At 43.4% G+C, this 27,325-nt stretch overlaps 1 protein-coding gene across 4 annotated transcripts; it reads left to right on the forward strand.

Moving 5' to 3' along the window:
- Nucleotides 1–261: 261 nt before the first annotated feature.
- Nucleotides 262–26,072, forward strand: IL1R2 (interleukin 1 receptor type 2). Of its 4 annotated transcripts, XM_052773511.1 has the most exons (10): nucleotides 262–3,283; nucleotides 3,369–3,528; nucleotides 14,040–14,170; nucleotides 14,269–14,527; nucleotides 16,680–16,854; nucleotides 18,304–18,478; nucleotides 19,137–19,202; nucleotides 20,440–20,575; nucleotides 22,929–23,074; nucleotides 24,385–26,072. In XM_052773511.1, exons 2-10 carry the CDS (start codon nucleotides 3,452–3,454, stop codon nucleotides 24,510–24,512), a joined length of 1,293 nt encoding a protein of 430 aa, XP_052629471.1. In that variant the 5' UTR covers nucleotides 262–3,283; nucleotides 3,369–3,451; the 3' UTR covers nucleotides 24,513–26,072. The 4 variants fall into 4 exon arrangements, with proteins under 4 accessions (XP_052629471.1, XP_052629470.1, XP_052629473.1 ...); XM_052773510.1 differs by having other exon boundaries at nucleotides 262–3,528; XM_052773513.1 differs by having other exon boundaries at nucleotides 267–3,496.
- Nucleotides 26,073–27,325: the final 1,253 nt, after the last annotated feature.

Consider the following 27,325-nt stretch of genomic DNA (forward strand, 5'->3'; position numbering starts at 1 on the left):
AGATGGGGAAGGGAACTGCTATTTTTGGAGCCAGGCTTCTTTTTGTTGAAATGTTGATTAAATTTTTCACAAAAAGAAAACTGGCAGCAGACCAAAAAAGTACAAGACCACCCATTAGAAAAACATTACTTTTGTATCACATATTCAAACTCGACAAATTGGAGAGAACAGTCCATTAAAAAAACAAAGAAACGGAAGAGTGAAGAGCCAGTTCTGAAAGGAGAGGTAAGTGAAATACCAATGTGACAAACCGCACTGTGTGTCCACTCCTGCAGCTGCCTTCCCTGCTGTACTGGCGTTCATAACACAGATTTGGATGGATGCACAGCCACGGATTCAATATTCATAACCTTACCAGCAGGAATCTTTATAGAACAGTATATTCCTTCAACTCCAGCTGCTGGAAGGAAATGTCATATAGGAAACTCGGTGTATAATTTTTGTAAACAAACCAACATTCTGCCTTGATACCTTGTTGTGTTGAGCAGGTCATGCTACCACCCAGCCTAGCTAACAAGAGCTCTGGGTCATGTTTAGGGCAATATTGATGTGCCTGCCATTCACATTAACCGCCGTGTCGTGGCTCTCCGTACTTTTGTGTGGAGGGCAGTGATGACTGAGGCCATCAAAAGGAAACACTTCCCACATCCAACAAAATTGGAGAAATGTAGCTTGGAAGCATCCCACAATGTGGAACAAATTCCTTGTCATACTTGACAGGAGAAAAAACATGCAGGTAATGTTAGTTGTAACGGATGTCCTGCAGAATGTTATAATTAGTAATTTGAGCCAGGATTCCCAAACTCCTATATCCTAGGGACTGCAGAAAGATTTGAAAACATACAGCAGCAGGCCACATTAAACTTTAAGACATGAGTGATTAGAATGGCCATTTGGCTTGGTATCTTCCAGGACGTATTTCCAGAAGAGAATTCTAATTGTTCTCTGGTGCTTTCCTCTCATCTCGATCCCCAGCATTGCTGACTTGCTCCAGCTGAAAACTGGACCAGTTCAACCAGGGTGAACTTTTTATTGTCAAGTGAACAGTAAACTTATCAAAGTTGTAAAGAGGAAGCAAGTTGAAGCCTCTCGATGTGTGGCAATTCTTCCGGAACAGGGCAGGCGACACGCAATCTGGGACGGCCCCTGGGGACAACAGATCAATGAATACTTGCACGAAGATGTTGCCTAAGTAAACACAGTCACAGGGTCTTATTTCACAAGCGTGTCTTCCTATTACTGGAGTAGTAATAAGATGCTTTTTGTACAGTGAACTCTGGGTACCTTACGGCTACCTCACTCACCTAGAAAACCTGAGATCTACAACTTCATGAGCCAGAGTGCAAAGCATGAGGTTTGGCATCAAACGGATGCAAGGGCTGAATTGTTTTCAAACATGAGGTTGCTCCTGGGGGCATATCTACATTTCCAGCTGCTTATTTGTGCTGGAGCTCCATATGGTTGCGTGAGTAGTGCCCGTACGGTACATTTTGTTCTGCAATCAGTGTCCATAGGTTTCATTTCACTATGTCCTGCATGAATACAGATTGCCAGTAAGTGTTGTGTGTTCTGGTCAGCTGTCCCATCAAGCGTTGCTCCACTGCCATCCTGGGTGTTTTCAGGAAACCTGTGCATGTTCTGCACCGTGCCCTAGAAAGCACAGGACATCTTGGGCCCACCAGTGTCATTCCTGCAACTCCACCGGTCCTGCAAATGGGTGCCTTTTTCAAATTCTGCCTTTTTGCATGGAGAAAGCCTTGATATACTTCATGGTCTTTGCAGTCAGGCATATAAATGGGGGACTGGCAAGTAGCTGAATCTGAAGGTAATGAGAAAGATAGAAGCAATCAGCTAGTCCTATCGCTGGAGACGGGTCAACCAAAAGCAGGCACAGGGGTGCAGTGCTGGGAGTCGGAGGGATGGGATGGCAGGGAAAGACCTCCATTACATCAGAAGCCACTTGCCTCGGGCTTTGGGAAGAGCTTGCTGCAATGGCCTGCCAAAGTGAGAACGCCTGCATGTAGACTTTGCTCTTTGGAAATTTGCTGTCTGTTGTTTGCTAACTCACTTGGTAGCTGATGATGATACGTGACAGGAGAATGTGCAATGCCACCGTAACGTGCCTTTGCCCAGCACTAAGCTGAAGTGGCAAATGAGAAGTTGTTTGTGACTAGGGACAGCTGGACTTCTGGGCCTGCATGGTCCTGGATTCAGCCGATAGGAAGAGAATAAAGGGCAGAACAGAAAATATTGTTACAGAACTTTTAAAGTTCATAGTACTCATATGTGTGGTTCTGGCTGTCCTACCTTAAGTGGGGTATAAAATTACAAAATGTACACACGTGGGCAGCAAGAATGACAGAAGACCTGGAATTGCATCCCCTACAGCAAGGTTAGCTACTTGATAACACAGAGAATAGTTGGCAGTTGGAGGATACGGTCAGGGCTAGAGGCTGGAGGTATTCCAGATTCCTGAAAGCCAGGTGGTGTTGGGCTCAATCCTTTCTGGAGGCTCTGAAAGACGTTAATTGCTGGTTGCCAGAAAATAGAAGGGGGGAAAAGTCACACTACGTGTGTCATGTTCTTATGTCTCCTTAAACATCGGCTGCAGGTTACTGTTAAGACCAGATATGGGGCTACACGGACTTTCGGTCTGACCTACTGTGACTGCTCCGATGTTCTTATGGTTTCAGATGCGCCAGCTGTCCTGGATATTTCTCTGTGATGCTGCAAGCCCCGATACCTGACTGTTGGATGGCGTCTGAAGGGTCACAGAGTCTTTAGAAGATCTGGAGGTCTTTTCCACTACTTTGTTTATTAAGAAGATTTTTCCCATACATATATGTGTTGCTTTTTCTCCTGATGTCCCAAAGGTCCAGAACACCTTCTGTTCTTGCCTTACAAAGCCTTTTGCTAGCAAAAGAGTAAACTATTTCCTGAATAAGCTGCGGTGGGTACATAGGTGTGTATATGCACACAATGAAGCATGCATTGGCAGGACAGAAAAGTAAAGAGAGGGTCTTGTGATCAAGGCTGAACATTGCTGAGAAACATCTTCATATCATGAGAGCTGCTGGCTGTGATGTGGGCAGCTTTCATGAATGAACCAGGTACGTGGCTGAGGCCTCTCTACAGCGGTGCAAAGGTGGAGAATGATCCAGTTGAATTCCTTATGGTAACAACAGTCTCTCCTGCATTCGTACCACTCTGTGCACGGTCCATCTTCTGTGTCCTGGCCCTACTTCTGCTCATGACCTACCTTTTACTGTGGCTGAATCAGCAGGTAAGTTATGTCTGTACAGAATAAAGCTTCTTTTAATAGCAAAGGATAATAAAGTCCCCCATCTAAACATGTGATCTGGTTACAGCAGCCTGGGCATGACTGATAAGGGCGCTGGGAGGACAGAGGTCTGCAGAGAGGTGAGGGTTTTGGAGGAGAACAGGTTAAGAGATGGACAAGAACACGCATCAGAGGCACAGCAGAACTTGGCTCCAGGTGCAGATGAATTTACATCCACTTTGCTGCAGGTAAACTTGTCCCCTGTCTAGGAAGATCTGTTTCTGAAAGGGGCTTGATAACGTGCATGAAATGCTACAGGGTTTGCAAACCCTGCATTTTGTTTATTGAACATGAAACAGCTGAACCCGAAGCAACTTGAATTTACCCATGACAAATCCTGAGTCAGGCATAAGCCCTGCTGAAAGCACAGACTCTTTAGTTCATTATTCCTCCTGTGCACCAACTTCTGATGAAAACCACTCTTACAAAAACATCAAAGTTGGCACAGTAACAGAATCCTTTCCTCAAGGTGCTGTTTCTTCATCTTCTCAGAAAGCGCAGCCTCAAGGAACAGTTCTGCCAGGCACTTTTGTTCATTACAACATTACAAGGTTTTGAAACGCTCATTTAAGTAGAGTGTTAACACCGGGGGCTGCTTACATTGTTAAGAAAATACTGCATATCTCCCTTTGGCAGAATGCAGTGCAAGAAAATTTCAGACCTTTCCTCTGTTCCACCAAGCCTTCAGAAATAATTTGATGATTTGAGGATATACTAGAAAAATCATTCTCTTCTATTATAGCAGTGATTCTGGAAAGTGAAGAAGTAAATTTATCCTAAGACAAAGAGACAAGTGGTCTGAGCAAGCTCTGGAGAGTGGCATCCTAGTTCTGATGGCTCTGAGAATGCCTAGCTGCAGGGGCCCCGCAAGATGCTGTCAGCCTCTAATAAACATGGTATCACCAGCAAACTCATTAATGGATTTTTGAACTAAAATGGCACAGCTTTGCTGCTACTGAATTTTTTAATGTTGTAGAACTACACAAAGTAAATACCTTTTAATGTAGGCTTCGGGTTCTCGCTATACGTGTAAGCTTCACTAAAATGCTATTAGCAGTGTTATTAATAAGTAAACTTTTTCTGGCTGGTGTTTTGCTGTAACATAGTTTTGAGTTTCCACAAACATTTGCCAGTTTACACTAAGCAGTTTTGGCCAGATTACTCTGCTGTCCCCTGGCGAGCACAGCCAGCATCCTGTAGCTGTTCCTCATTGCATGGGGCAATGAAAAAACCAGACAGCAGAGCAGGAACAGAAACCCTGCAGGGCTTTCATTTCTACCCTTCTTTTGGGGACTTTTGCAATTGGAATACAACCCTTTCCTCTCAGCAGGTGGCAGCCTCTATATTTCTCTGTGTATGGATACCTGTATGTCTCTAATATTTTTTTTCTTTCTCTTTGTCTCAATCTACATACCAAAAGAGAGTTTCTAATGAGTCTAAAAATTACTATTGGAGTGCCAAGGAGTATGTCCCTTCTTACTTATCTCTTATCTCCAGGATTTCCCTTAGCTATTTTAAAATCCAGCAAAAGATCCTGGGACTTCTGCATGGGACATGCAATTACAACCCTCTCATCTCAGGCCAGTTTCATAAACATGTCATATGAAACAGGCAGCAGCTCTGAACCACCGAGGAGCAGCAAGATACCCTATTGCTGAGTGCCGTGTCCTTGCTGCGCAGAGCTGGCCAGTTGCAACTTCAAGGGAGCCAACGATGGTTAAAGGTTCCAAACAATGCTGCCATACCGTGATGGTATTAAATGGTTAAATTCAGTTCCCCATTTTTTCTTTTGTTCCCGTAACTATGGTATGAAGCCAAGGGCCGTATCAATTATTCATACATCCTGCCGAAACCACTCTCCCCAGCAAGCCTATGCACAAGAACTTGTACGTTAATCAAAATAGTAACTTGTAAAGGTCCTGAGATCTTTCAGCTTTCCGTGAAGACAAGGGGAATGGCTCAGCACTTATGAGAATCATCAGATTTTATGAGCTGTCCTTAAAGTAAGTGCAGGGCTCTTCTGGGTCCCCAGTGAAATAAATGCCCCAAATAACAGATCCTGGAAGCTACAGCCAGAAGGACCAACAGGGATGTCAGTTTTGTTGGGAAGGGAGCTTTCAATCCAGGGGTGTTCAGAAGGCAAACCCCACCACTTCCTTGCAATCTTTCACTAAAGTTAACCAAATTTTCCTGTAAATGGTAAACCCTCATGTTGGGTTCTCCCTACTTCCAATTAACTAAGTCCAAATAAACACTCTTCCAGCTTGTGATTAAGGAAAATTTGCATAGCAAACCAATATTGTTGATAAAATCCCTTCTTTTTCTTTTCAAAATAGAATTGATAGCAATGATTTAAACAAATAACATTAAATATTGTCTTGACTTCCCATCACATGTAAAATCCTCCCCAGATCTTTAAAAACCAGTTGCTGAAATGATGAGTTCCCTTTTCAGCTGGTACAGAACATCATGTGCTGGAGAAGGGCTTAGCTCAGTGCATTTGGAGGCTGAAATCCTCCTAAGATTAGTTTTGCTGCCCTGTGTGTATTTGTACTCCTGTTACGTGGTCAGCCAGTATGAATATAACAGAACTCTCCAAGCTCTGCTGACAGTAACTGTTTTTATTAAACTGAATGTGTTCATTAACCTGAATGAATGGTACAAAATTTTACTTTCTTCAGTGCTTCACAGTGTATATGCACCAACCGAAGAGGTAAGTAGAAGATAAAGAGAAAGACTAAGCCTACCTCATCTTTATTGCAAGCAAATGTGATCTTGCAGCATCACTTTAGGTTGCTTTAGGAGGACAACAATGATGTTGATATTGATTCTTTTTCTTCTGAACTGACTTGATTTCTCCTAATTTCTGTTTTCAGATACACTGATTTTTTTCCCCCATTGAGGAGCAGTATCTGTTGCATCTATTTATTTGTTATTCATTTATTTGTAACCCCCTCTTCCATTATGTCACTGATCTAGAACAAGTCTACCTTGTCTTATTTTTTTTCTCAAGCAACTCCTGACACCAGTCAGAATTGCTGACCATTGTGACACTAAACACAGGACAAGTACTAAGGAAGAATGCTAAGTACAACTGAAACTTTGGTGTCTTTATTTCTATACCATATGCACTTTCATATGTTTTGCACTGTGTCCTCCACCCCAGCCCCCCACAACTCCTGTGATAATGAATTACACATCAGGGAAGTGGCGTAGGAAAGAAATACCTTGGGTAACTGTATCCACTAAGTGTATTTCATACTCCTGCTTCTTAAAACAAGTGCGTGAAATATACTTGTGTGTCAGAAGGATAGTAAAACTAAGATAAATGAGAAGATTTACTGCCTGCATTAAATAAATGACTTCATCTTCTTGGTGAGATAATGATTTCATTCAGGAACATGTAATAAAAATGAACAGTTAATATTACCCTCCCAGTACACCTACAGTAACGTATGATCCATACCAGCTCAATTTTTCCCTAATCATAAGACATATATTTGTCACTGTTTTTCATAGCTATGAAGTTACTTTTTATCAATTAAATTTAAGTTCAGCTAACAAAAAGGCAATTGTGAACAAAAATCTTTGTCATCTGTTTTTCTCTTTGCTTCTGGAACTCCCTGTTTGCTGTGTTGGCTGCTTAAGCCAAGCACCATAACCGATTTAGACATCTTTTGTTGTCCCTGTTGTTCTGCCTCATGTAACTCTATATGACTTCATGCTCCTCAGCTGGACACAGTTCCTCCCCTGTCTACTGTTACCGTGGGCTTTTTGTAATTACTGCTGTGTTTTTAAATCCCTCTACACTTTTCACGTGCAAGGCCTCAGAGCAAATTATGTTGCTTCATATATAAAAAGACTGATCATGATTGCAAGCAAAGACTGTGATTTTGGAAGTGGAGGGAAAAAAAAGGCTACTCAGCAGTCTCAGGTTTGCTTTTTTCTAGCATGTCTGAGTGCCCCGACTGACTCACCACCGGCGGTCTGAGAAGATGCCGCAGCTGTGGGAAATGATGGCTCGCTGTTCTCCTTGGCATCGTTAGCTCCCAGTCAGCCCCACCGGTCCGGCGTGACATGGTGAGTGACCATTTGGGTGCTACAGCTTTGCCTAAAGCCCTGCATTGAGGCATGGTAGATAATGTATGCTGTAGGCTTACTCCATCCAAGCAGGAGGGATGGCTGGTAGCTTGGGGAAGTCCTCAAGCTGAGCTGCAAGTTGTGGTCCACTGGCCTTGTCAGTCATCATCTGCAGATCTGCAAAGAAGACACATGCATCTGTGCTTGTATTTCAGCAGTGACCCTATGGATTTCCCTTGCAGCATGTTAATTATCAACATCTGAGGCTTTACACTAGTGAAGCCGCTGTTTGACACACCATGACCAAGATTCAGCGTATCGGTACATAATTTTGTCCATGGGAGAAGGAAGGGCAGTAAGAGGGGTTTTTTTCACTTTTAGTGTAATTTTAGAGAGGCATTTGGATGTGGTGATGGTGAGACTGTCACTGTTTAGCAATTTAGATTACTCTCTCCAGTTCAGTGTATAGGGACAGACATAGCACTTTACCTCTACAGCTTTCAACAAACTCAGCTTTGCAGCAATCCTCCTTCACTGCTTGTCTTCATCACATCATATGTCATGTAGACTGTGCCCAAGGATGGTTTTCTCCCTTAAATAAAAATCCAGAAAATGTCACTTTTTTAGAAATCATTTATTTCACCAGTCTATGGCTGCGTGTCTGTGCACCGACAATTAAATCTGCTGCTAGCAGTCTGTGTGCAGCACTAGTGAGCAAGATAAAGACCTTCCAGCGTTCCAGGCAGGTATTGCAAACATGGGTGTGATGTTTACATCACGGATGACCAACGCAGGGAGAGTCCCCTTGGGCAACCCAAACGCCATTTGTGGTGAGGTTCCTTTTGTTGCTTGAAGTGCTTCTGGCCTCATTGCTGCTGGCTCTGGGCCTTTCTGGCTGTTACTTTGTCCCTTGCTGCCTATTGACTTCTACAATGAGGGTCTCCTCCTCCCTGCCCCTTCCAGCTCTTGACGTGGTAGTTATTCTTCACAGACTGCCTGGGGTTTTTTTTGCAGGGAAAGGGTTTATGGAAATCCCAGGAGCCCATAGTGGGGAGGCAATCTGTAAGCTAGCTGTCACTGCTCTGGCCAAACAAGCGCTCCCTCATGACAGAGTCTATGTCTCTTGGCCCATCTCCTCCTGTTTCTCCCAGCCGGTTATATACAACTGGTGTATGACAGCACTTATTCTTCTGGATAAGCATGCAAATTCCTGTATTCTTGGCATCTGTTGTGCATTGTGCTAATTCCTCTGTTTAGTCTTTCTCTTTCTGTCCCATCTATTTGGTGATTCTCAGAGTTGGATAGCTTCTTTTCTTCCCTCTCCATTTCTGTGGTCCCCAAGAGCCCATCTGGGAACTGTGCACAGGGACATTATAAATCATTAAAACCAGATTTGCCCATATCAATAAGCCCAAGAACATGTGTTGGTGCAATAGTTGTGGTTTACTTTGCATCTGCTTGCCAGTCAGCTTTCAACATTCAATATTTCTTAATGCCTCGCCACCTTATTCTTATGTGAACCAGAGAAATTTTCTCCTATTTTTAATTACGTGAAGCTGGGTCCGCCAAACCGAATAACAGAATAAATAGCCAAGTCCATGGGAGTGCAGTTCCTGGATGCCAAACATCATCAGCCACAGAGCCACTTGGATGACTTCCTCCAGGACAGACAGCAGAACCAGACTCTCTAGAAAAAGCTGGCACCTTAACTGTCCCTTATAGAAATGGTCTTATCCCCATTCCATGATGCCTGAATTTCCATTTCCCCTTCCATGGACTAGGGATAATGAACAGACACACCTTGCTTGTGGAGGCCTTTTCAAAGCCTCTGTTGCAAGGAACTGCCAGAACGCTAAATAATACTTGAGATTTTGGTTATTTTATTGGGATGTCCTAGGAGAGCAAAATCCACCCAAACGTGACCAGGCAGCTGCTTGTACCCCTGGTGTGGGAAACAGAGATTTAGCGAGATGAGCAATGAGTGAGACATATGGAGAATAGACTGGTCTTCAAGTTAGGAATTTCACAGCTATGCTCCAGCATCTTGAGCTGTATAAATGAATCATCAGCACAGCGAAACCACAGAATGACACCAGCTTCCCTAAAAGAGTGTCTCTATATATATAGCTGCTACACTTGCATATTGCTGTTTATAAATACTCAGTAATAACTGACCACAAAGTGACATGGCCTTCTCAGCAGACAGCTCCTTAGAAAAATATTTGTTCTATCTTTCATTTCTTCCTGAGTTATTTTAAACCAGACTTTTGCACCTCCAGATATACTATTTTAACTTAAGGTCCTGGTACTGGTGCATGTGATCAGAACACTTTCTGGGTAAAAAGACAGCCAGGAGAGAGCTCTTCTGAAGAAAGTTGATTAAAAGTGTTGATCCTTGTTAGGTGTATCTGAGAACATTAGGCTATGTGGGAACTGCACTGATATTCTGTAGTTATTTGGTTTTAGTTTAGTTTTCTAAGGCAGGACAGCATATGTTACTGCACTATAAACTCACTCTGAAGCCTTTAGCCTGCTTCATCTGTATTTTCCAAGGGGCTGTGTTTTCCAAGAACCTGGATTTGTAAAAGTGTGATGAAAATTGGTCACTGGTGGTGTGTACAGATGGGAAACCCAAAGCATTGCCTCATGGAGGGAAGGTCGGGCAGAGCCCCGTCCTTACACGTGCTGATGGGCAATGACAAGTTGACCAGTTAGCATCGGTGTAGTTGCGAGCGAGCCCAAGGATGTGCTGCAGCTGGCCCAGACAAACGACTCCTGGGTGAGGTGGGAGCAGAGGACACGAATTGGGGGGAAGGAAAGGGCTGGAGCGTGGTGGGGAAAGGCCACGAGGGGAGAGCTGACGGGGCTGCAGTGGGAGGGGGGTGTGGGTGTTAAGGGCATGGGGCTCAGATCTCCAGAAAAGCAAGCGATGCTAGTTCTGCCGCTCATTGAACAGCTTGCAGTCGCGTGGCTTTACTCCGTGAATGCAATGAATGCGTTTGCAGCAGTTGGTAGGTACAATCTTTTCAAAGACGTCAAACCTCATTTCCTACAGTTTTGCTCTCCTTGAGTCTGGTAAACGTCTGGGTTATTTGCTGGGAACTTGTCTGGCTCTTGTGACTGGGGTTACCATTAGAGACTCCCACCTCTGTTGCCTAAAAGTCAGTCGTATAGTAATAGCCTGAACTTAGACTTAATATAACACAGGTCACCCAACCCAACAGTCCTTCTGCCTGGTTGCCATACAGTGAACTGGAAAAGGAAGGACTGAAATAATTTTATAATTCATGAGGTCAGATTCTCAGAATGAAGTGTGGGGGCTCCAGAAGACCAGTGGTTTCATAGCCCAAATGTGGGAGTTTAGCATCAGTAGAGATGAGAACATATAGTTCTCATAGAACGTATAGTTCTTTTCGCTGAGAAGATGGAGCACCACAGGGCAATAACTAACTTTGGTTGCATTATCAGCTTTTCATCTTCACAGATAACAGAACTGCTTAAGGAAAACCAGGCAGCCATGCATGGGGCTGATAGCTTGCCATGACTGTGTTGATCAGGATATAGAACCTGTAAAGACCATTACAGATTGAAATATGGGGCTTACTGATTTTTTTTTTTTTTTAGTTTACTGAAGTTGTAATGTAGTGGATTTTGCCTGCTCAAAAGAATATGTGCAACCCAAGCATATGACACAACTCCAAAGATTTCAGTATATAATAGATGTCATCATCTATATGTTTCTTCTCTCCATAGTAGATGGCAGCATGGTCTCAAAACCTGCTAAATTTTCATCTCAAACAATATTCTGGGGTCTCTAGTATTACTGATATTAGTTAAAGAAAAAGTTCATGAATTATGTCATGGTTAAATAAGACCCTTACATGCTTACTGCAATAAACAGCTATGTTGTTTTTATTACTCGGTCATTATTTGGTTAGTAAGAGCACCATAAAGCCTGAGCCTTAGGCTAAGACCTCAGTGCTCCAGACCAGGGCTGCTCAGCTGAGGTTTACGAAGTCCGGGGAGGGGAAGGTATTTTACTGAGGTCTGCCAGCAGAGACCTGTGTGCTGACTCCAGCTGTGGCAGGTCGGTCGGACACCGCACGCTGCCTTCCCGGGCGAGCAATGGGCCGGTGCAGGACAGCGGCTCTCGGAGGGATCAAGAGGCTGTAAGAAATGCAGGGTTGCCTGCAGAAGGCATCACGTGTCGGGACAAGGCACAGGAAAAATTGGCTTGTGGTCCGGTTCAAGACTGAAGCCCGCCACTCGATTGCCCTCTTCTAAACAGGTGGAGGCCAACACTGCCACAATTCATAACCCATTTCTTACCCCTTCTGCTCATGAGCCCGGATGCCATAATCTGCTTATATCTGTTAATTCTTAATACTCCACTGCAAAGAAAGCCTTAATGTAAGCTGTGATGCTAAGATGGATGTTATGGAAGGAAAGGGGAATCAACCCATTTGTGATTCACAAGCCATCTGGGAAATCACAAAAGGTTTATGTTGTCCATGCAGAACTTGCTAAACCACATTATGTGAAGATTGCAATTATTTAGCTGCTGACTGTGCTGCAGGACACCTTTTGTTACCCATGAGAATTTTTTATTTGAGGTAGAGCGTGAAATAGTCATGTGAAGATGCGAGTGCATGCAAACTACCGTTCGTCAGAAAAAAGGGAAATTTAGTCATATATTTAGCAGTCATTTCCCCTTTTTTGGGAAATCCAAATACATATTTTCTCTCTCTCTGTGTCTCTGTTTCTCTCATCCTCACTCTACGGAAGGAAAGAAAGTTGGGTCTAAAATGTCGTTTGGTTCTGACACAAATCTGATTGGGCAATGAGAGATTTCCGCTGTGTGTTGAGCTACCCTATATAAGGTCCTCACTAGCAATTTTCAGTGTTATCTTTTCATTAGAAGATAATGGCTGAAAGACTGCAGAAGCACAGGTAAGTGAATCTGATGAAAAGTTGGGAATTTAAACCTCCCCTAAACCCTCAGATTGTGTAGGGCTTATGGAGATTGCTAGATGCTAAACCAAAGGGACTGGAAAGCACTGAACAAAATAACCAAGTATTTTCATCAGGCAAAGGATCTAGTGAGAAAGAAACTCCCCTGTTACAGGGTATTACATGTGAGCCCTGGGGCTTGTTAATGCCACAGACTAAGCCACTGGCACCTAGTCCAGGTGTCGCCGAGAGGGGCTACAGCTCCATGCCAATGCCCTGGAAAACCTTTCAGATGTAGCGGTAGGGGAGACCAGCTGCGGTTAGGAAACAGTATTATTGAGCAAGAGGTTGGCTTTGTGGTGTTGTAGAGATGACAATAAGCTGGAAATAGTTTATTATAGTCAAACTATCAGATGTCAGATAAATATAGCTACTAGAACAGGGAGAAATTTGAATCAAAACCACATTATAAATATGACCGTGATGGGATACACAGAAGATGCCTGAAGGTGAGTACTTACGAATACAATGGTGTTATATTGGTAGAAATATGTTTTTCTTTTGGATACAATTCGAAGTAGTTGTCCAGTCATTTAATAGTCAGCCTATAGGACAATCATAGTATTAGGCTAATGTTAAATGCATGCAATTTACATTTCTGTATATAAAATGGAAATAGCATGTATCATGTGCATACATGTATTGCTCATAAATACCTTACATAGAGCATAAAGCGGTGCCTATATATAGCATGTTTTATGTATTTTTGCCTGAGGTACACTGAGATAGCACATAATGAATCAACAGAGTAGCAGCCGCTGAAACCTTGTGCAAACCAGAAAGCATTTGGTGATGTACGCAGAAGCTGCTTTGCCCATGCCAGGTCAATACAGATGACAATTAATGAATGACTGGCAGCGGATAGTTTTGTTTTCCCTTAGTGTCACCGTATCTCATTTTTAGGACAAGTTGCTCAGGGTTTTCCTCATCTCTTTTTAGATGGTAATAACGTCCACGCTGAAAACTCACTTGCGCACCAACTGCAAGGTGGGTGTGCATGCCCTGGGAGTCAAAGTTTTTTGTCCCAAGAGAAACATTTATTGGAGACTTTGAAAGCTTGGCTCTGGTTATAGCAGGAAGCTTGCCTGCAGCCTGATCTATTCTAGCTGGCCTGCTGTGGTAGCCACAGTGGATATGATAAAGTGACACAGGATTTAATGAGGTCCACGCAACCTGAAATGACTGCTTAAGACAGCTGAAGTCTATTTTGCTGCATCTTTGCTCCTGTGTTCACCCAAGCTACTACACTACAGCTGACTGGAAGCAGCTGAGCCGTGCCTCAGTCACATCTTATTGCAAAATAAGCAGAGCTAGATTTTTCCGCCTGTGGCTGTTGCACTGAAAAGCCGTGGGGACAGCAGCATCTTGTGGTATGTTGTTTGCATCTCCTGGAGTGGAAGGAAAGGGACAGAAGTGATGCGTTTGTGCCAAGCCAGATGCTCTTGTTCCACAAGTCAGGCCCCATAAACTAGGGAGGAAAAAGCCTTTCTGCTCACTAAGGGCGAACCAAAGCTCGCCAGGTCCTGAGTGAGGAAAAGCGCAGTTAACTCTTAAGTTAACTTTGAGTATTTTCATCGTATCTTCTGTCTTGTAATAAACTTCCCTGTAGATTTCAAGACACTTTCTCTCGATCTTCTCCTTCCCATTTCCTCTGGGAAAAAATGCGTGGGCTCTTCTTTGTCCTGGTGACGTGCACAGTGAGCGCCTCGGCTTTCAGACTCCGGCAAGGCAAAAGCACAGGTAAAATCATGGGGTTTTTTTTTTCCTTCTGTCTCCCTCTCCCTTCTTTTTAATGTGCCTGGCTGACAGTAATGTAAAAATATCTCTGATTTATATAGAAAACTGCCCAGATCACACCGTGTTTTTCAAACACTACTATGAACTGCATGGAGAACCTGTGGTTCTGAAATGCCCTTCCCCCAGATACAAACATTTGGATATTTCTGCCTTGACCCCTAATATCACATGGTATAAAAATGGTTCAAAACCCATGATATCAGGAAGAGATGAAGATCCAAGAGTCTGGGCAAAAGGAGATGCACTCTGGTTTTTACCAGCAATGCTAGAAGACTCAGGAGTATATATCTGCACCAGAAGGTGGGTATTTAAAAGAAAATCCAGTGTGCTAACAAGACGACTATGTCTAAAATACATTAGCTTGATTCTAAACTCCCGTTGTGTTCAGAGCATGTCTGGATAAGAGAATTTCTTTATTAGAGAAAAAAATGTGGAAAGTCAGAACTCCTAAATGTATTGTGTGTCTCCTATAGATACATATACGGAAATCTGGATAAATCGTGACACAGTATTGCCACTCTGGCTACGATCTCACGAGGGACGTGAGAGTAAGCGTTTGTTCTAGCTTATTTATGAGCCAGTCAGGTCTGTGGCAAGCAGGGACATGCTGCAGGCAGGGGATTCTGCAGAACGCAACCGTCCTGTTACAGCTCCAGAGAAGCAAGTAGCCTTGCTTGCACTCCAGACTGCCTTACGAAGCATATACCAAGGCTCTGGAGTGCCTGCCTTCTTCCCTCTTCCTTATCCCTGGTGTTTACTTTTCTTCTGCTTCACATTTTAAACAAGACTTTGATTGCCTTGGTTTTGCTGGAAGACCTGTCATGAGACCTGACGTGTACTTACTAGGCTGGGAACAGACTTGTGATACTGCAGTGGGTTGAGACCTGACCATGTTTTTCTGAGTATCTGACAAGTTTCAAAAGAGGTACCAGGGTCTGGATTTGTAGGGGAATGAGGAAAGCAAAAACGCCTGTCACCATTAGAGCCTGAATTCCAGAAGGTGTCCCAGCTCCTTGTCCTCTGCCAGCTCCTCCTTCCAGTCAGCCTCCCAGTACACCCCTGGCAACTGGCACATTGCTCTGGAGTCTATAGTGGAAAACATATCTATATATCCCTGGACCTGCCTGTGTAGAGTGCAATTTCCTTGCTGGCACACCTTGTGAGTGACGTGTGTCAGCAGTAGAAGAGGTGGACAGGCAGAACTCAAGTTAATAAATCACGCTCAGCGTATTGGGTCGGCATTTCCACGTATCTCAGCAGCGATTGCAGTGGTGGGGCAGAAAAGAAGACTTTGATAGTGAGGCCAGAATAACAAAAAGTGGCAAATATTGTCCTAGAGCAGAGAGTAGTTGCCTGAGACACTGAAGGGTGTTTTTTTAATCTCCTTTCTGGACTATTCTGCCTCAGTTCCTCAACCTATAACACTGCAGCAGTGTTATTGACAGCTATAGTAAAATGCTGTGAAATCTGTCTGAAAAAGATATGCAAGAGCTGAGTGCATAGCTTCGTTACTAACATTATTACAGGATTGATAAAGTACAAACAAATTGTATTTCCTTTGCAAATCATCCCACAGGGAAGCCACCAGATTTTTTTCAACACTCTGTAAAATGAGGGTAGAAGCAAATTATCACAGATCTCTGCTTCTGCTGAGCAAATATTTTGGATTTAGGCATCTGACCTGTAGGTGACAGCTGGTCACAGTGCCCTAGCAGTAGTGTGAGCTCTTCAGGAGGTTGCAGCCCAGACCCCCTGGCTTTGCTGGTCCCCGCAGGGGTCAGGATCAGGCACTGCCCTGGGTGAAGGCATCTCCAAGACAGGCTTTCAGAGGTCAGAAAAGACATAGTTTAAGCACTTATCTCCTCCAGTTTGGTCCTCCTTGGGACTGGAAGTGATTGTCACTTGGGGCCAGAAAGTTAAAATTTGTTAAATATTGCAAAACTTTCAAAGCAGGAATGCCTTCTTTTCTGTGCAAAATAATATGTACCCACAGAAATGCCTACTTGTTGTTCAATAGTAACTGCAGATGTATTTTTATACGTGCTTTAAGTTTTTTATTTCATCCTTAGGTCCCAACCATTAGGGTTTTCATAGTCAAGACCTCTTTCAAGGAAATGACGGAGGGGTCATGACACACCTGCTACTGTTCAGATGCATTTGTTCCCCCTCCTTGCAAAATTAAAATCATGCCGTAGCCTAAGGGTCCACAGCAAACTTGGTGTACAAAAACGAAAAGAAAAGACTGAAGCTCCGAGGCAGACATGTGTCAGCATGTTTAGATTGTGCCAAAAAACCAGTACCAGTGATTTTCCAGCATCCCTCCCGCTCTGATCTCAGTCTTGGCCTCTTAGAAACTGCCAAGGAGGGAAACAGAGCCAGGAGGAAACCAAAGGTGTCACTCGAGTTCCCCTTGTCGCTGGTGGGTGCTCACCTCTCCCCGCTCTGTCTATAGAAACTCCTCCTACTGCGCCGAGGTCTCCATCCACCTCACGGTCGTGGAGAAGACAGCTGCTCGGGACATTGCCTATCCCCAGGTCCTCTTCACTTTCACCTCTGGAAAGATCGTTTGCCCTGACCTGTGGGATTTTACACCAAATGGGACAAGCCTGGAGCTCAAGTGGTACAAGGTAGAACTTTCACCTCCTCTTTGGGCAAAGCCTAATCCCAACCTGTTTGTAAAGGCACATATATCTCCACTTTCTGTTTCTCCTGTCCATCATGTTGTTAAAGGCATGAGCACAGCATAATATACTGGGAATTTGGGGGCAGATGAATATATTTTAAGAAAGGTTCTCTGGGGTGGACTCAGCACAGGGTGAAGGGCCCCATGTGTTATATGCTCTCACAGGCAGTGTAACTATTTTTAAGGCTAGATTACCTACCCTGACTCCAGGGTTTGCCACTTCAGATTAGGTCCTTCTCTTCAGTGCTATGCTTCTTTTCATGGCCCCTCTAGTGAATCCCATAAAGTAGGACTGCCCAGTGATGCTTCCACCGCGTGAGCTGTTCAGATGGGGGTAGCATTCATTAATCAACTGGAATACAGCATTTGGAAATACTAGATTCATCACACAATGCTTATAGTGTTCTCTTGCCTGTCCATGGCTTTTCAAGTAGGCAAGCCTGGTTTTGCCTGTAAGGTCTCAAATATTCTTCACTTGATCATCCTTAGCCGTATAATGTCGCACTGGACAGCGCGGGATTCTTCTTCTATTTTCATAATACCTTGTTTCAGCTTTTATTTACACTCTCACTATGATCATATGCTCTGCCTCCTGCAGCTATCCTTCTTACCATAGGATGCAATACCTAGGCTGGCTTCATACAGCAGTGCCTATGTTGTGATTGGTATCATACCAGCAAAATGTCTCTGCTCAGGATTCCCTTCAGAAGCAGGCTATTACCCACTTAGATAAGTAAAAGGCTGCCTTCCCACCCCAATATGGTTCTTGTTACAACCGTCAGAAAGAGCTAGCCTGCCTTCATGGAGAAGGAACTTCATTGCTCCTAGCAGGGCTCCAACCTGTGTGTGAACAGAGCCTGAGCGATACAGAGCAGGAATTTATCACAGTTTATGAGATCATGTAGGGTAGGTAATATTTTTTGTGAAAACCTGCATGATTACTAGTATCTGTCTTTGAAGAATGCCTTAGAATATTACTCTTACGAGGCCATGTATGGAAAGTAATAGTGTTGTGAAAACCTTCATGGTTACTAAGATGGTTTTGTCTTGGAAGAATGTCTTGGATGATTACTCTTGAGAGGACTCAGGAAAGAGGCTGTTATATTTTTTTCCATCTTAAAATATGTACTTTATTGAAAAGCTATACACTCACACTGTAGATAGATTAAAATAGCAATTCTTCACACTTCATATAGTGCCTCAGAGCATTTTAAAGATGGATGCACATTTGAAGAACTTGCCCTTTGGTGGGAAAGTGGAACTGCTCAGATTTCCCAGTGATAAGTGAACTTTTAACAACAGAGAGACAGGGATAGGTACTTTTGTCTGGAAGTTACATGGGGTGTAACTACACGTATCTGAGCCGTAACACCAGCTGCTGTCCTTTCTCCAGGATGCTCTGCCTTTGGAAGACGACCATGAAAAATTCGTAATTCTGAAAGGTTCGACTTCTCTGACCATGACTTCTGTACTACCAACAGACGCTGGCTATTACACCTGCAAGATGCCATTTCCATTCGAAGGTGTAACGCATGAAATCACCAGAACAATTCGGCTGGAGACCGTTGGTAAATATTAACCCCTTAAAACATTACAGCACTTAAGAAAAATCTCTTTTTTTAACACAACTCCGGGGACGAACTCCTGCTTGGCCTCGCAGCCCTGCCAAGACAAGCGGGATGCTGTGGGTGCTTGCTTTGGCACCGACGAGTTTCCCACAGCCCCTGGCAGGGTTTCCTCCAGCTGGGCACTGGTGTCCGCTAGTGGAAGTGACTTTGGAAACGTGAACGCCTTGCTGGCGTGGGAGTGTAATTGTGGGTCCCCCACAGAGCCATTCTCCGGTTAAGTTTGTGGCTTTTCTGGTTTTTTGCAAGTGTGAAATGGGTGTGCAAGGATCTCGGCACTCACTGTGCATAAAAAGAGCCGTGCTTAGTGCCTAATGTTGCTGTTGCTTCCCAAAGACCCTCACTCACCTGCCGTGAATGCCTCACGGTGCAGGTTTCAGGATGGAGATGTCAGCTTGATCCTATCTATCTCCACAAACACAGGCCTCAGGGCTTGAAATTGGAATTTCTCTCTTTGCCAGTGGGTTTAATAATCAAATGGTTTCCTGGGAGATGAAAGATGTTGAGCAAAGTGGCACGTTTCTGTCCATAGTTGTTCCGGAGCAATGCCCAAATTTTCTGTCGTGCTGGCACTGACTCTCTGTTCTCTTTCTCTCTCCAGAACAAGAAAAGAGAATTACCCCAATAATTGTGTATCCAACACAAAAGACGACATCAGCTGCTCTTGGTAAGGCCCAACACTATTTTTGGAAACATCTAACCAGGCAAAAATGAGAGCAGGTCCTCTTATGGTGTAATTTGTTGGCATAAATTGTTGTAGTTCTTTCGATCTCGATTATATTAGCTGAGGGTCGGTGCTGGAGTAGTTTTTGCATCTTACTGTCTACAACTAGACGCTGTCTTCCACGTAGGAGAAGCTGTAGAAATGCAGTAGATTTTAGTCACTAACAAAGCAAGAAAAGCATGTTTGTACCCTTAGATCAGCTGCTCAGAGTCCCCCTTCCCTAAGAACTATTCATTTTCAGTATTCCCTCAAACTGGTCTAGGTTATCTGGTAGTTTTAAATGAGCCATCTAGCTCTTTTGGGAGGAGACATTTTTTCACTGCTTTTTACTGTTTGAATTAGACAGTTGTTGTTAGTTAGAAAGTACCTTGACAGGATCTCTGTTTGTCTTTGATTATATTATGACAATAAATTTCTGTTGCATTTCCTCTTAGAAAATGCCCGATGTATTTTACACTAAGCTTTTTTAACTTGGATACTATACACACAGCTGTGTCCTACGGTGTCTTAGTTTCGCCTGCCACTTTTCCTTCCATCAGCACAGGACTACCAAGTCTTTTTTTTTGCCTGTCTAGCTCCATGGAGTGTTTTGTATCCCTTTTATCACCATCTGCATGGATATAGTAATAAAACTGTATGCATTATTGAGGCCTGCATTTTCCATATAATATAGATACACACCAGTCTGAAGGCTCTTTATCCTTAGCTCTGAGTTACAGTAATTATAGCAAAATTTCTGAATTTTTGCACGATCACTTTATCTCTGGAGGTCCCACCTTGAGCCGAATGCCCTTTCCCAAAGCACCTCTGAGTGACGCTACACTGCTGGTTAAGCTCCAGAGTGGTAAATCACACCATGCCCTTTGGGCTGCAGTATGTCAGAATGAGCAAGGCCACAAGAACACAGCTTTGCCTCCTGAGGAATGTGTCTAGTGCAAGAGTTGCTAACTGTTGCAATGGGAAAATAATTTGGTTAGCAGCGGGAAGGACTGCCAAACTGAAGGGTCTTGCTGCCAAGGAGTAGGGGATCAAAAATGACCTGGGACTTCATTTTTGGATGCAGTGGTGCTTGGAGTGTGTGGGAGCGTGATCTCCCACCGGAGATGTTGGTTTTCACCAAGGGAAAGAGTAGTTCTTCATATGTATCCAAATGGCTTTTTAATCTTTCTTTTACCAACAGGCTCCAGGATGACTCTGTCATGCAAAGTGTTTGTTGGACTGAGCAGCCACGTCAATACCGATGTGGAATGGCTAGCAAATGACACCGCCGTCGATGTGGTTTACAAGCAAAGCAGAATTACAGAGGGAGAACGACAGTAAGTCTGGCTGGAAGTGTTTCCTTGTGGTTGTTGGGTTAGCCTGCAGTGTTACAGGGGCTCTCAGTGCAGCTGAATGCCAGGTAATGAAATGGGATATGGACAGATCTGAAGTAAAGGTGAGAGCTGAAAAAAAAAACCAGGCAGGCAAGCAAAAAAAACCCCAAACCCAACCCAGGCAGGGTGAAATAAATTCTTTATCTCTGGTTTTTATTCATGGTATACTGCAAATGAGCCAACTTTGAGGCTTAAACTTGAAGCACATTATCATGGGCAGCTGAGCTGATGTGAGAGCTGACTGCAGTGGAAAACAACAGGGCTTGATCCTTCCCAGTGCTTCTCTTACCGCTCTCTTTGCCCCGTGCCAGTGGAATGGCACCATCCTCTCCCTGACATTCATGAGGTTCTCTGAACACGCTGAGACAACAGAAAACTATCCAGTGGTTTGGTTTTGTTGTTTGTTTTTTTAAAAAATATCATTGTTTTTCCCCTTAGGCTTGTTTTTTTCCACATTAGTGAGTTAAACTGACTCACAGAGACGCCCAGTGAGTGCTAGAGCTGGCGCCAGGGAAGCACTTGGCGGGGGGGAATGCTGGTGGGAGGGAGAAGCAGGATGTTCCACATCCTCTTGCCCCGATCCGTTGTCTCTCCCAGTCTTACGGAGCCTTCTCTCAGCTGCCTCATAGCTGTACGCCTCAAGGCTTTTCCCTCTAGGAAAGGAGGGAAAAGATCTGCTTTCTGTACCTGTGACATGTCACCTGAGCAGCCCTAACTCACTACGTTCAGGCATGCTTCTAGTGCTTCGCTGGTGTGAGGTAAACCTACCGACTGAAATCTCTTCATTGAGGTCCAAGTCGGCGTGTTTTATCTCTCATTTAATGAAGCTGAGAGCGTCCACAAAGATCATCACCCTCACGGGTCACGGTGGCTCTGCCTGTACTGGTGGACAGAGCTGGGAAGGCTCCTGGGCTCTGGGATGCCATTGGCTCTGCTGTTAATGGTTAAACTGGTCACTTACCAGCTAGCACCTTCCCAAAGAGCTCCTGGCTATCAATTAGGATTTAGCATGGGGCAGGCACCAATCCCCACAGAGTTTGGGGATGTGACATCCCTATTTTGAGGGACAAGAGTGTTTAACAGTTACAGATGTGAGCCAGTTTGGGCCATTTGTGGCCATCAGTGCCAGGTAGCAACCTGGCCATATTTAGTTTATTGCACAGCTACAGCCAGAGGTACACGGTAACTCAGCTGTATGCACAAGCCCTTATGTGTTTTCACGTTCCCCACAGCATGATTGAGACCATTAATTTATAATGTTGTTTACATGGATGAGTGACAGCACATTAACCCTGTGGTCAGGAGCCATAAAATGTACGGTGGCTATAGTCTCTGCAGGCTTTAGAGTAGAGCAGCACGTGTACTTTCTTACTTGGACTTTAAAAAATATTTTTATTATTACTGTTATATATTATTATACAATTGCACAAGGACAGGGACCATGCCAGCTAGGGCTCATGCAGAGCCCACAGTGTGTGGGACGCCCCAGTTCTGCTGGAAGCCCTCAGAATGGCAGCAAGGCAAAACAGGCCAAATGCCACCAGGAAAACAAATTCCCTGTAGAAATCTCCAGCAAAGCACCCACCGCTGTGTTGCTGCCTTCCTGCAGTACAGTCCCGGGAGGAGGGCACATGGAATTCCACTGCCGCAGCGCATAGCAGACTCATGAGCAGATCATTAAAGAGCAGCTGGACAACTTCTCCAGCAATGACTAAAAGATATCAAGAGACAATGTTTGACTGCAGCTAGAAAACCACTTTTAAATAGTTGGACTGATGAAACAATCAGATAGATTGATATTAGCTGGAAAGTTCCTAGACAGTTTCTTGTCTTGAGCTCTTGGCTTTGGGCACGTGATAGACAGTTTGCTGAGTGAGCATTTGCAGGGTTATGTTCTTCATATGTCCTCTTCCAGCTGACAGTAAGAATGAATCTTAGAAATGAATAGGTGGTCAGAGAGAAGGAATTCGGTCCTTCCACAATGCTGTGTAGAGAGCTCAAAGATATACAGAATTCTGCTTGCCTTTTTTCCCTCCTTTTTCTTTATTTTTGCAAGACCAATCTAGATCTTTTTTTCCCTGGAAGATTCAAGAAGTTCAGGATGGGTACTGACTTCTGAGACTCAAATAGTTGGCACAACTGGGCTGGAAGATGCAGGTGTCCTCTAATGCTGAGGGGCTAGTTCAGAAATGAGCAAATATCCAATGCATTTTCTTGCAACGTGCTGTTAGAATGAACACATCAAATAGAGAAAAGCCAGCTTATAATAGGATTTAACATTAATTTTTTCTTTCAGAGAAATTGTAGAAAATGGTGAAAACTTCATTGAAGTGCCACTGATTTTTCATTCTGTCGAAGAAGTGGATTTTTACACAGACTTTACGTGTCTGGCACAGAACAGATATGGCTACCAAGTACTGCCAACAAGGGTCAAGCAGGAAGGTAACTAGTTTGACTGCTTATTTGGGATAATTGTTATCATTATTCTAATGCTAAATTATCATCCCAGCCTTTTATACTGTCAGAGCTAGTATTGGGCTGAATTATTGCCTGGGGAAAAACTGGTTGCCTCTTTCACCTGTAGACTTTGGAATAGCCTGTTCACAAATACACTTTCTGTGGGTCAGTCACTGACATTTTCTGCAGGGATAAGGATCTGTGCTGGTATATCTGTTCATTGGATACGGCTCCAATTTAGATACACTTTGTGAAATCATGGCTCCAGTGAGACTACTGGCAAACTCCCATTGGGTGCAGCAGGGCCAGATCTCCTCCAGTCCCTCAACAAGTAGTAAAAAAAAAAAAAAAAAAGACAATAGCAGAATAAAGATCAAAGTGTTCCTTCTCCTCATGCACAGACTGCCACCAAAATAACAAGAAGTGTAAATTATGATGGGTGTTGTTATTTTGGCTCCTAGTGATGGGAAGAGAAGCCCTAAGCTCAGTGCAATTAATATTGCAGTGTGATAGACCATTGGCCAAGAACCAGCTGTAAAAACAATGTGAAGCAATGCTAATTGTTTCTTTGCATGATGTTGATGAATCACCAAAGCTTGCTCACACTGTCTTAGAAAGGCAAATGAACATTTGCAGTCTTCATTATGAGTTATAACTCATGACTCACTCCAGCATCCTATGATGAGGGATTTGTACTCATTTGCTAGATGATGTGCTGCCCTTGTCTTCCGTGAGCTACACAGGTATTACTACAGGGGAGGCAATCCGCGGACCAATATAGGCTGGAATAATGCAAAATGGTCTGGGCAGACACTGGTCTTGGAAATTAGCTGTATTTTGGGAAAAAGCTCAGAGTCTTGGCTTGATCATTAGCAATTTATGGGCTGCTCTGTATGAGAAAATTATTCACAGAGCTTGAGGGTGGACTAGCTGTTATGTACTCCCTCTCCACATGGTGCTTTTATTTCCTGCTTGGAGTGTCTCTGCTCCCACCAAATTAAGACAGAAAGCACATAGTCACTGAGCCAGGGTTGGGAAGAGCCATGTGTGTGCAGAAAGATGGAACTTTAAATTCTCACCCTCTATTGTTTTCCAATTCTTTCTCCCCTCTTCATAAACCCATTTCCCAGAATGCTCAATCAATAGGCCTCTTCCTTTCACAGGTGATCAACCCTGCTGGAAGGTTAACTTGCAGACATCCTTTTTATTGTCATTTCTCCTCTTCCTCCTTGAACTTAGAGAACTATCTTCCTGGGAGGTTTTTTTGAAAATACTTCGTTTCTTTATTTTTCCAGCTGTCGGCTTGTCCTGGTACATTGCAATGATTCCCGTTGCATTGGCCTGCGTGATCATGGGAGGGATATGCATACACAAGTGCTGGAAGCGGAGAGCCGATAAAGGATACACAATAGCAAAGGTTTAAAATCTGCTTTATTTTCCAACCACCAACAGAACAAAAAATCATCCTGGCTATCTTTCACGTGGGACACAGAGAGACATTTCAGACCAGACATACTGCTTTCCCAGCAGATGGATATGTATCAGCTATTTTCCTCTTCTCCAAGTCTTCTACGATCTGATGAAGTTATAAATATAAGTTTGCATTTTTATGCTGCCTAGATGCAGGAAACCTGCTTCTATTATTTTGCGGCTAGGGTGCAATCTGTAGCATTTTGGAACACAGAGTACAGGAACATGCCCTGGATATGGGAAGGGTAGGGAAAGGAAGGTGCTCTCGCCTGTCGTAATTCCAATAGTCTCATTGTTTAAAAAAAAAAGGAAAAGAAAACCCCTAAAATCTAAAAATCAGAAGCTAAGAAAGGTTGCTACAGAAGGACTATTCCACACAAGAGTGAAAATGCAGTTTTCTTATGCATCCAAACCCATTTTATTTTACTTCAGTCTAAAAAGAGCCATTTTTTTCCCTTTTCCAGAGCCAAATACAGTTGTCATGGCAACTGTATATGTACGACCTTCTCCACAGAAAATCTAAATTTTTTCACCATTTAGATTACTCTTTGCTTAAATAGACTGTCTCAGAATATCAGTCCCCAAGAGATAACTACATCAGCATAAGTGGTAATTGTACACTGGAGAATTCAGTTCTGTTTTATCTACCAATATCTCATAGCTAGAGATTCATAGGCAGCTGTAATATGTTGTTATCTTTGCCAAGAAAAGAATGTGGAGGGATGTTTTAGTGTTTTGAGAGTCATTTGACTAATACAAAGTTTTATTCCTGGAAGTGATTTGACAGATTACCAGTAATAATGTACAGTCTTGCCCTTCTGTGCTTCTAACTCTTTCATGACTGGCCTGATTCTCCTCTCTGATATGAGTATAAAAGTCTGCCATAGATTCCCATAACCAATGAGTCTGCACCAGTCTAAAGCTGGTGCAGCTTCAGGAACCTTGTGTCCATTAAACTGAAGTATGCAAATCGATTACTCATGATGCAAAATGCTGCCCATTAAGCTAACTAGATTCCAGTCTTGACATAAATCAGAAGGGAGCAATAAGTAATCAATGACCATGTTGTGCTTCGAGGATCAGAATGAGTAGAATGATTTTGTTACTTCCTCTTCTGAGAGATAACACTTACGATAGCCGAGAAATAGTTCCATCGTGTATAATATGTATTAACTTCATCTGTATGGGAGGGGAAGAGATCCAGCCTTAAGGTCTAGATTTTTACAGACCCATAACTGACACCTCTCACAGACACTGAAGATAAAGCTTTTTGTTCAGGTAAATCAGCCCAGAGTTTTTTCAAACTCTGTAGGATGAAAAATAATCAGCAAAAATGTTGGCTCTGAAGAAACAAATTGTAAAGTAAGAATGTTAGAACTGCGCGTGGTCCCACAAACTAGGGAAATGAACAACTCGCATCCATCTGGGAGAGGCCGTAACCTAATTCCTTTCCACCACCACTTATAGATGGTTCTGAGTTTAGCCCAATAAATATCTGGAAGGATTTTAAAGACTACGATGTGACTTGAATTGAGAAACCCTTCAATCTATTAGCAAGAACCTTCACATTTTATGAGATTTAAGCCAAAGTCTCCCTTTAAGTATTCTGAATGTTTGCTGTGAAGATACAGGCACAGGGATTAGATTTCTGACAGAGTCTGGGTCAATGGCAACCAAAGAAGACCACAGGACTTACTGTTTCCAAGTGCAGGGTGTTAAAGTTGATGATAAAGAATACATATGTTTTATGGGCAGATGGGAAAAAGGTGGCTGCAAGCGTCCACTTGGATATCTGTTCTTTGAAGGAAGAAAACTATAGATGAACTGACCATTGCTGGAAGGAACATAAAAGTTTTAGGTACATCAGGAATGCTCATTTTTATCAAGCAATTCTAGTCTGTAGTGAGAGAACAAATTAGGTTTGCCAATAAGTGTAACCTTTCAAAATATGATTTGTTCTTCCTATCCATCTGTATCCTCCAAGAGTAGTGTGATAACACATCTGGCTGTAGGTGCGGGGCTGGATTTCACTAAGTAGTGGAAAAAGTAGTAGAACTTTTGGTATATGGAGTATCGGTGCCATAAGAAAGTTAAATACCTCAGATCCTCCTCCAAACTAGAGAAGGAGAAAGAAATGCAAAGGTGAGATAAAAATTAGGCACACAGAGAACTGATGTTACATACTCAGTGGCGTCTTGAATGCAAGGGGAGTGTAAAGAAATAAAGGTTTATCTTTTATGAAGTGCTATTTGCTTCTCTGACTACTGGTACAGTAATATTCTGAAGGCTTTCCTCATCGGTAGACTTGTTCAAGTGAACTAGATAGTGTAAATGTTTTACAGGTAGACTTGAACAAGTGACCTACATAATGTAAATATTTTACATTGATTTGTATTGTTATAAACAGGGGTAAGACGGTCTATGTTGGTTTTGAAAATGTTACGTGAAAAAAGGAAAAAAAAAAAAAAGCAAACCAAAGTGCTGGTGCGTGAGTTGGGTGGGAAGGGAGGTGTGAGATGGCTCTTTGGGGGTAGCAGCTCTTTCCCAGAGAGGTGTGATTTTTCCAGCGCTCTGCTGCAGAGGGGCTCGTCCCCTGGCAGCACAGTGACCCCCGCTCTGTCTTCAGCCACTTCTGCTCTCACCCTGTGGCTGTGTCTGGTCACACCAAAGGGGGACCAAATCCTGATGGGCCAAGCTCCTTTCCTGACTGCCACCACGTTCATGGCTGTCCTTGCTCTGCAGTCCCCCGAGCTCACTCTGGGCAGG

The sequence above is a fragment of the Harpia harpyja genome, chromosome 22 (genome assembly GCF_026419915.1).
Source record: "Harpia harpyja isolate bHarHar1 chromosome 22, bHarHar1 primary haplotype, whole genome shotgun sequence".
Lineage (NCBI taxonomy): Eukaryota > Metazoa > Chordata > Aves > Accipitriformes > Accipitridae > Harpia > Harpia harpyja.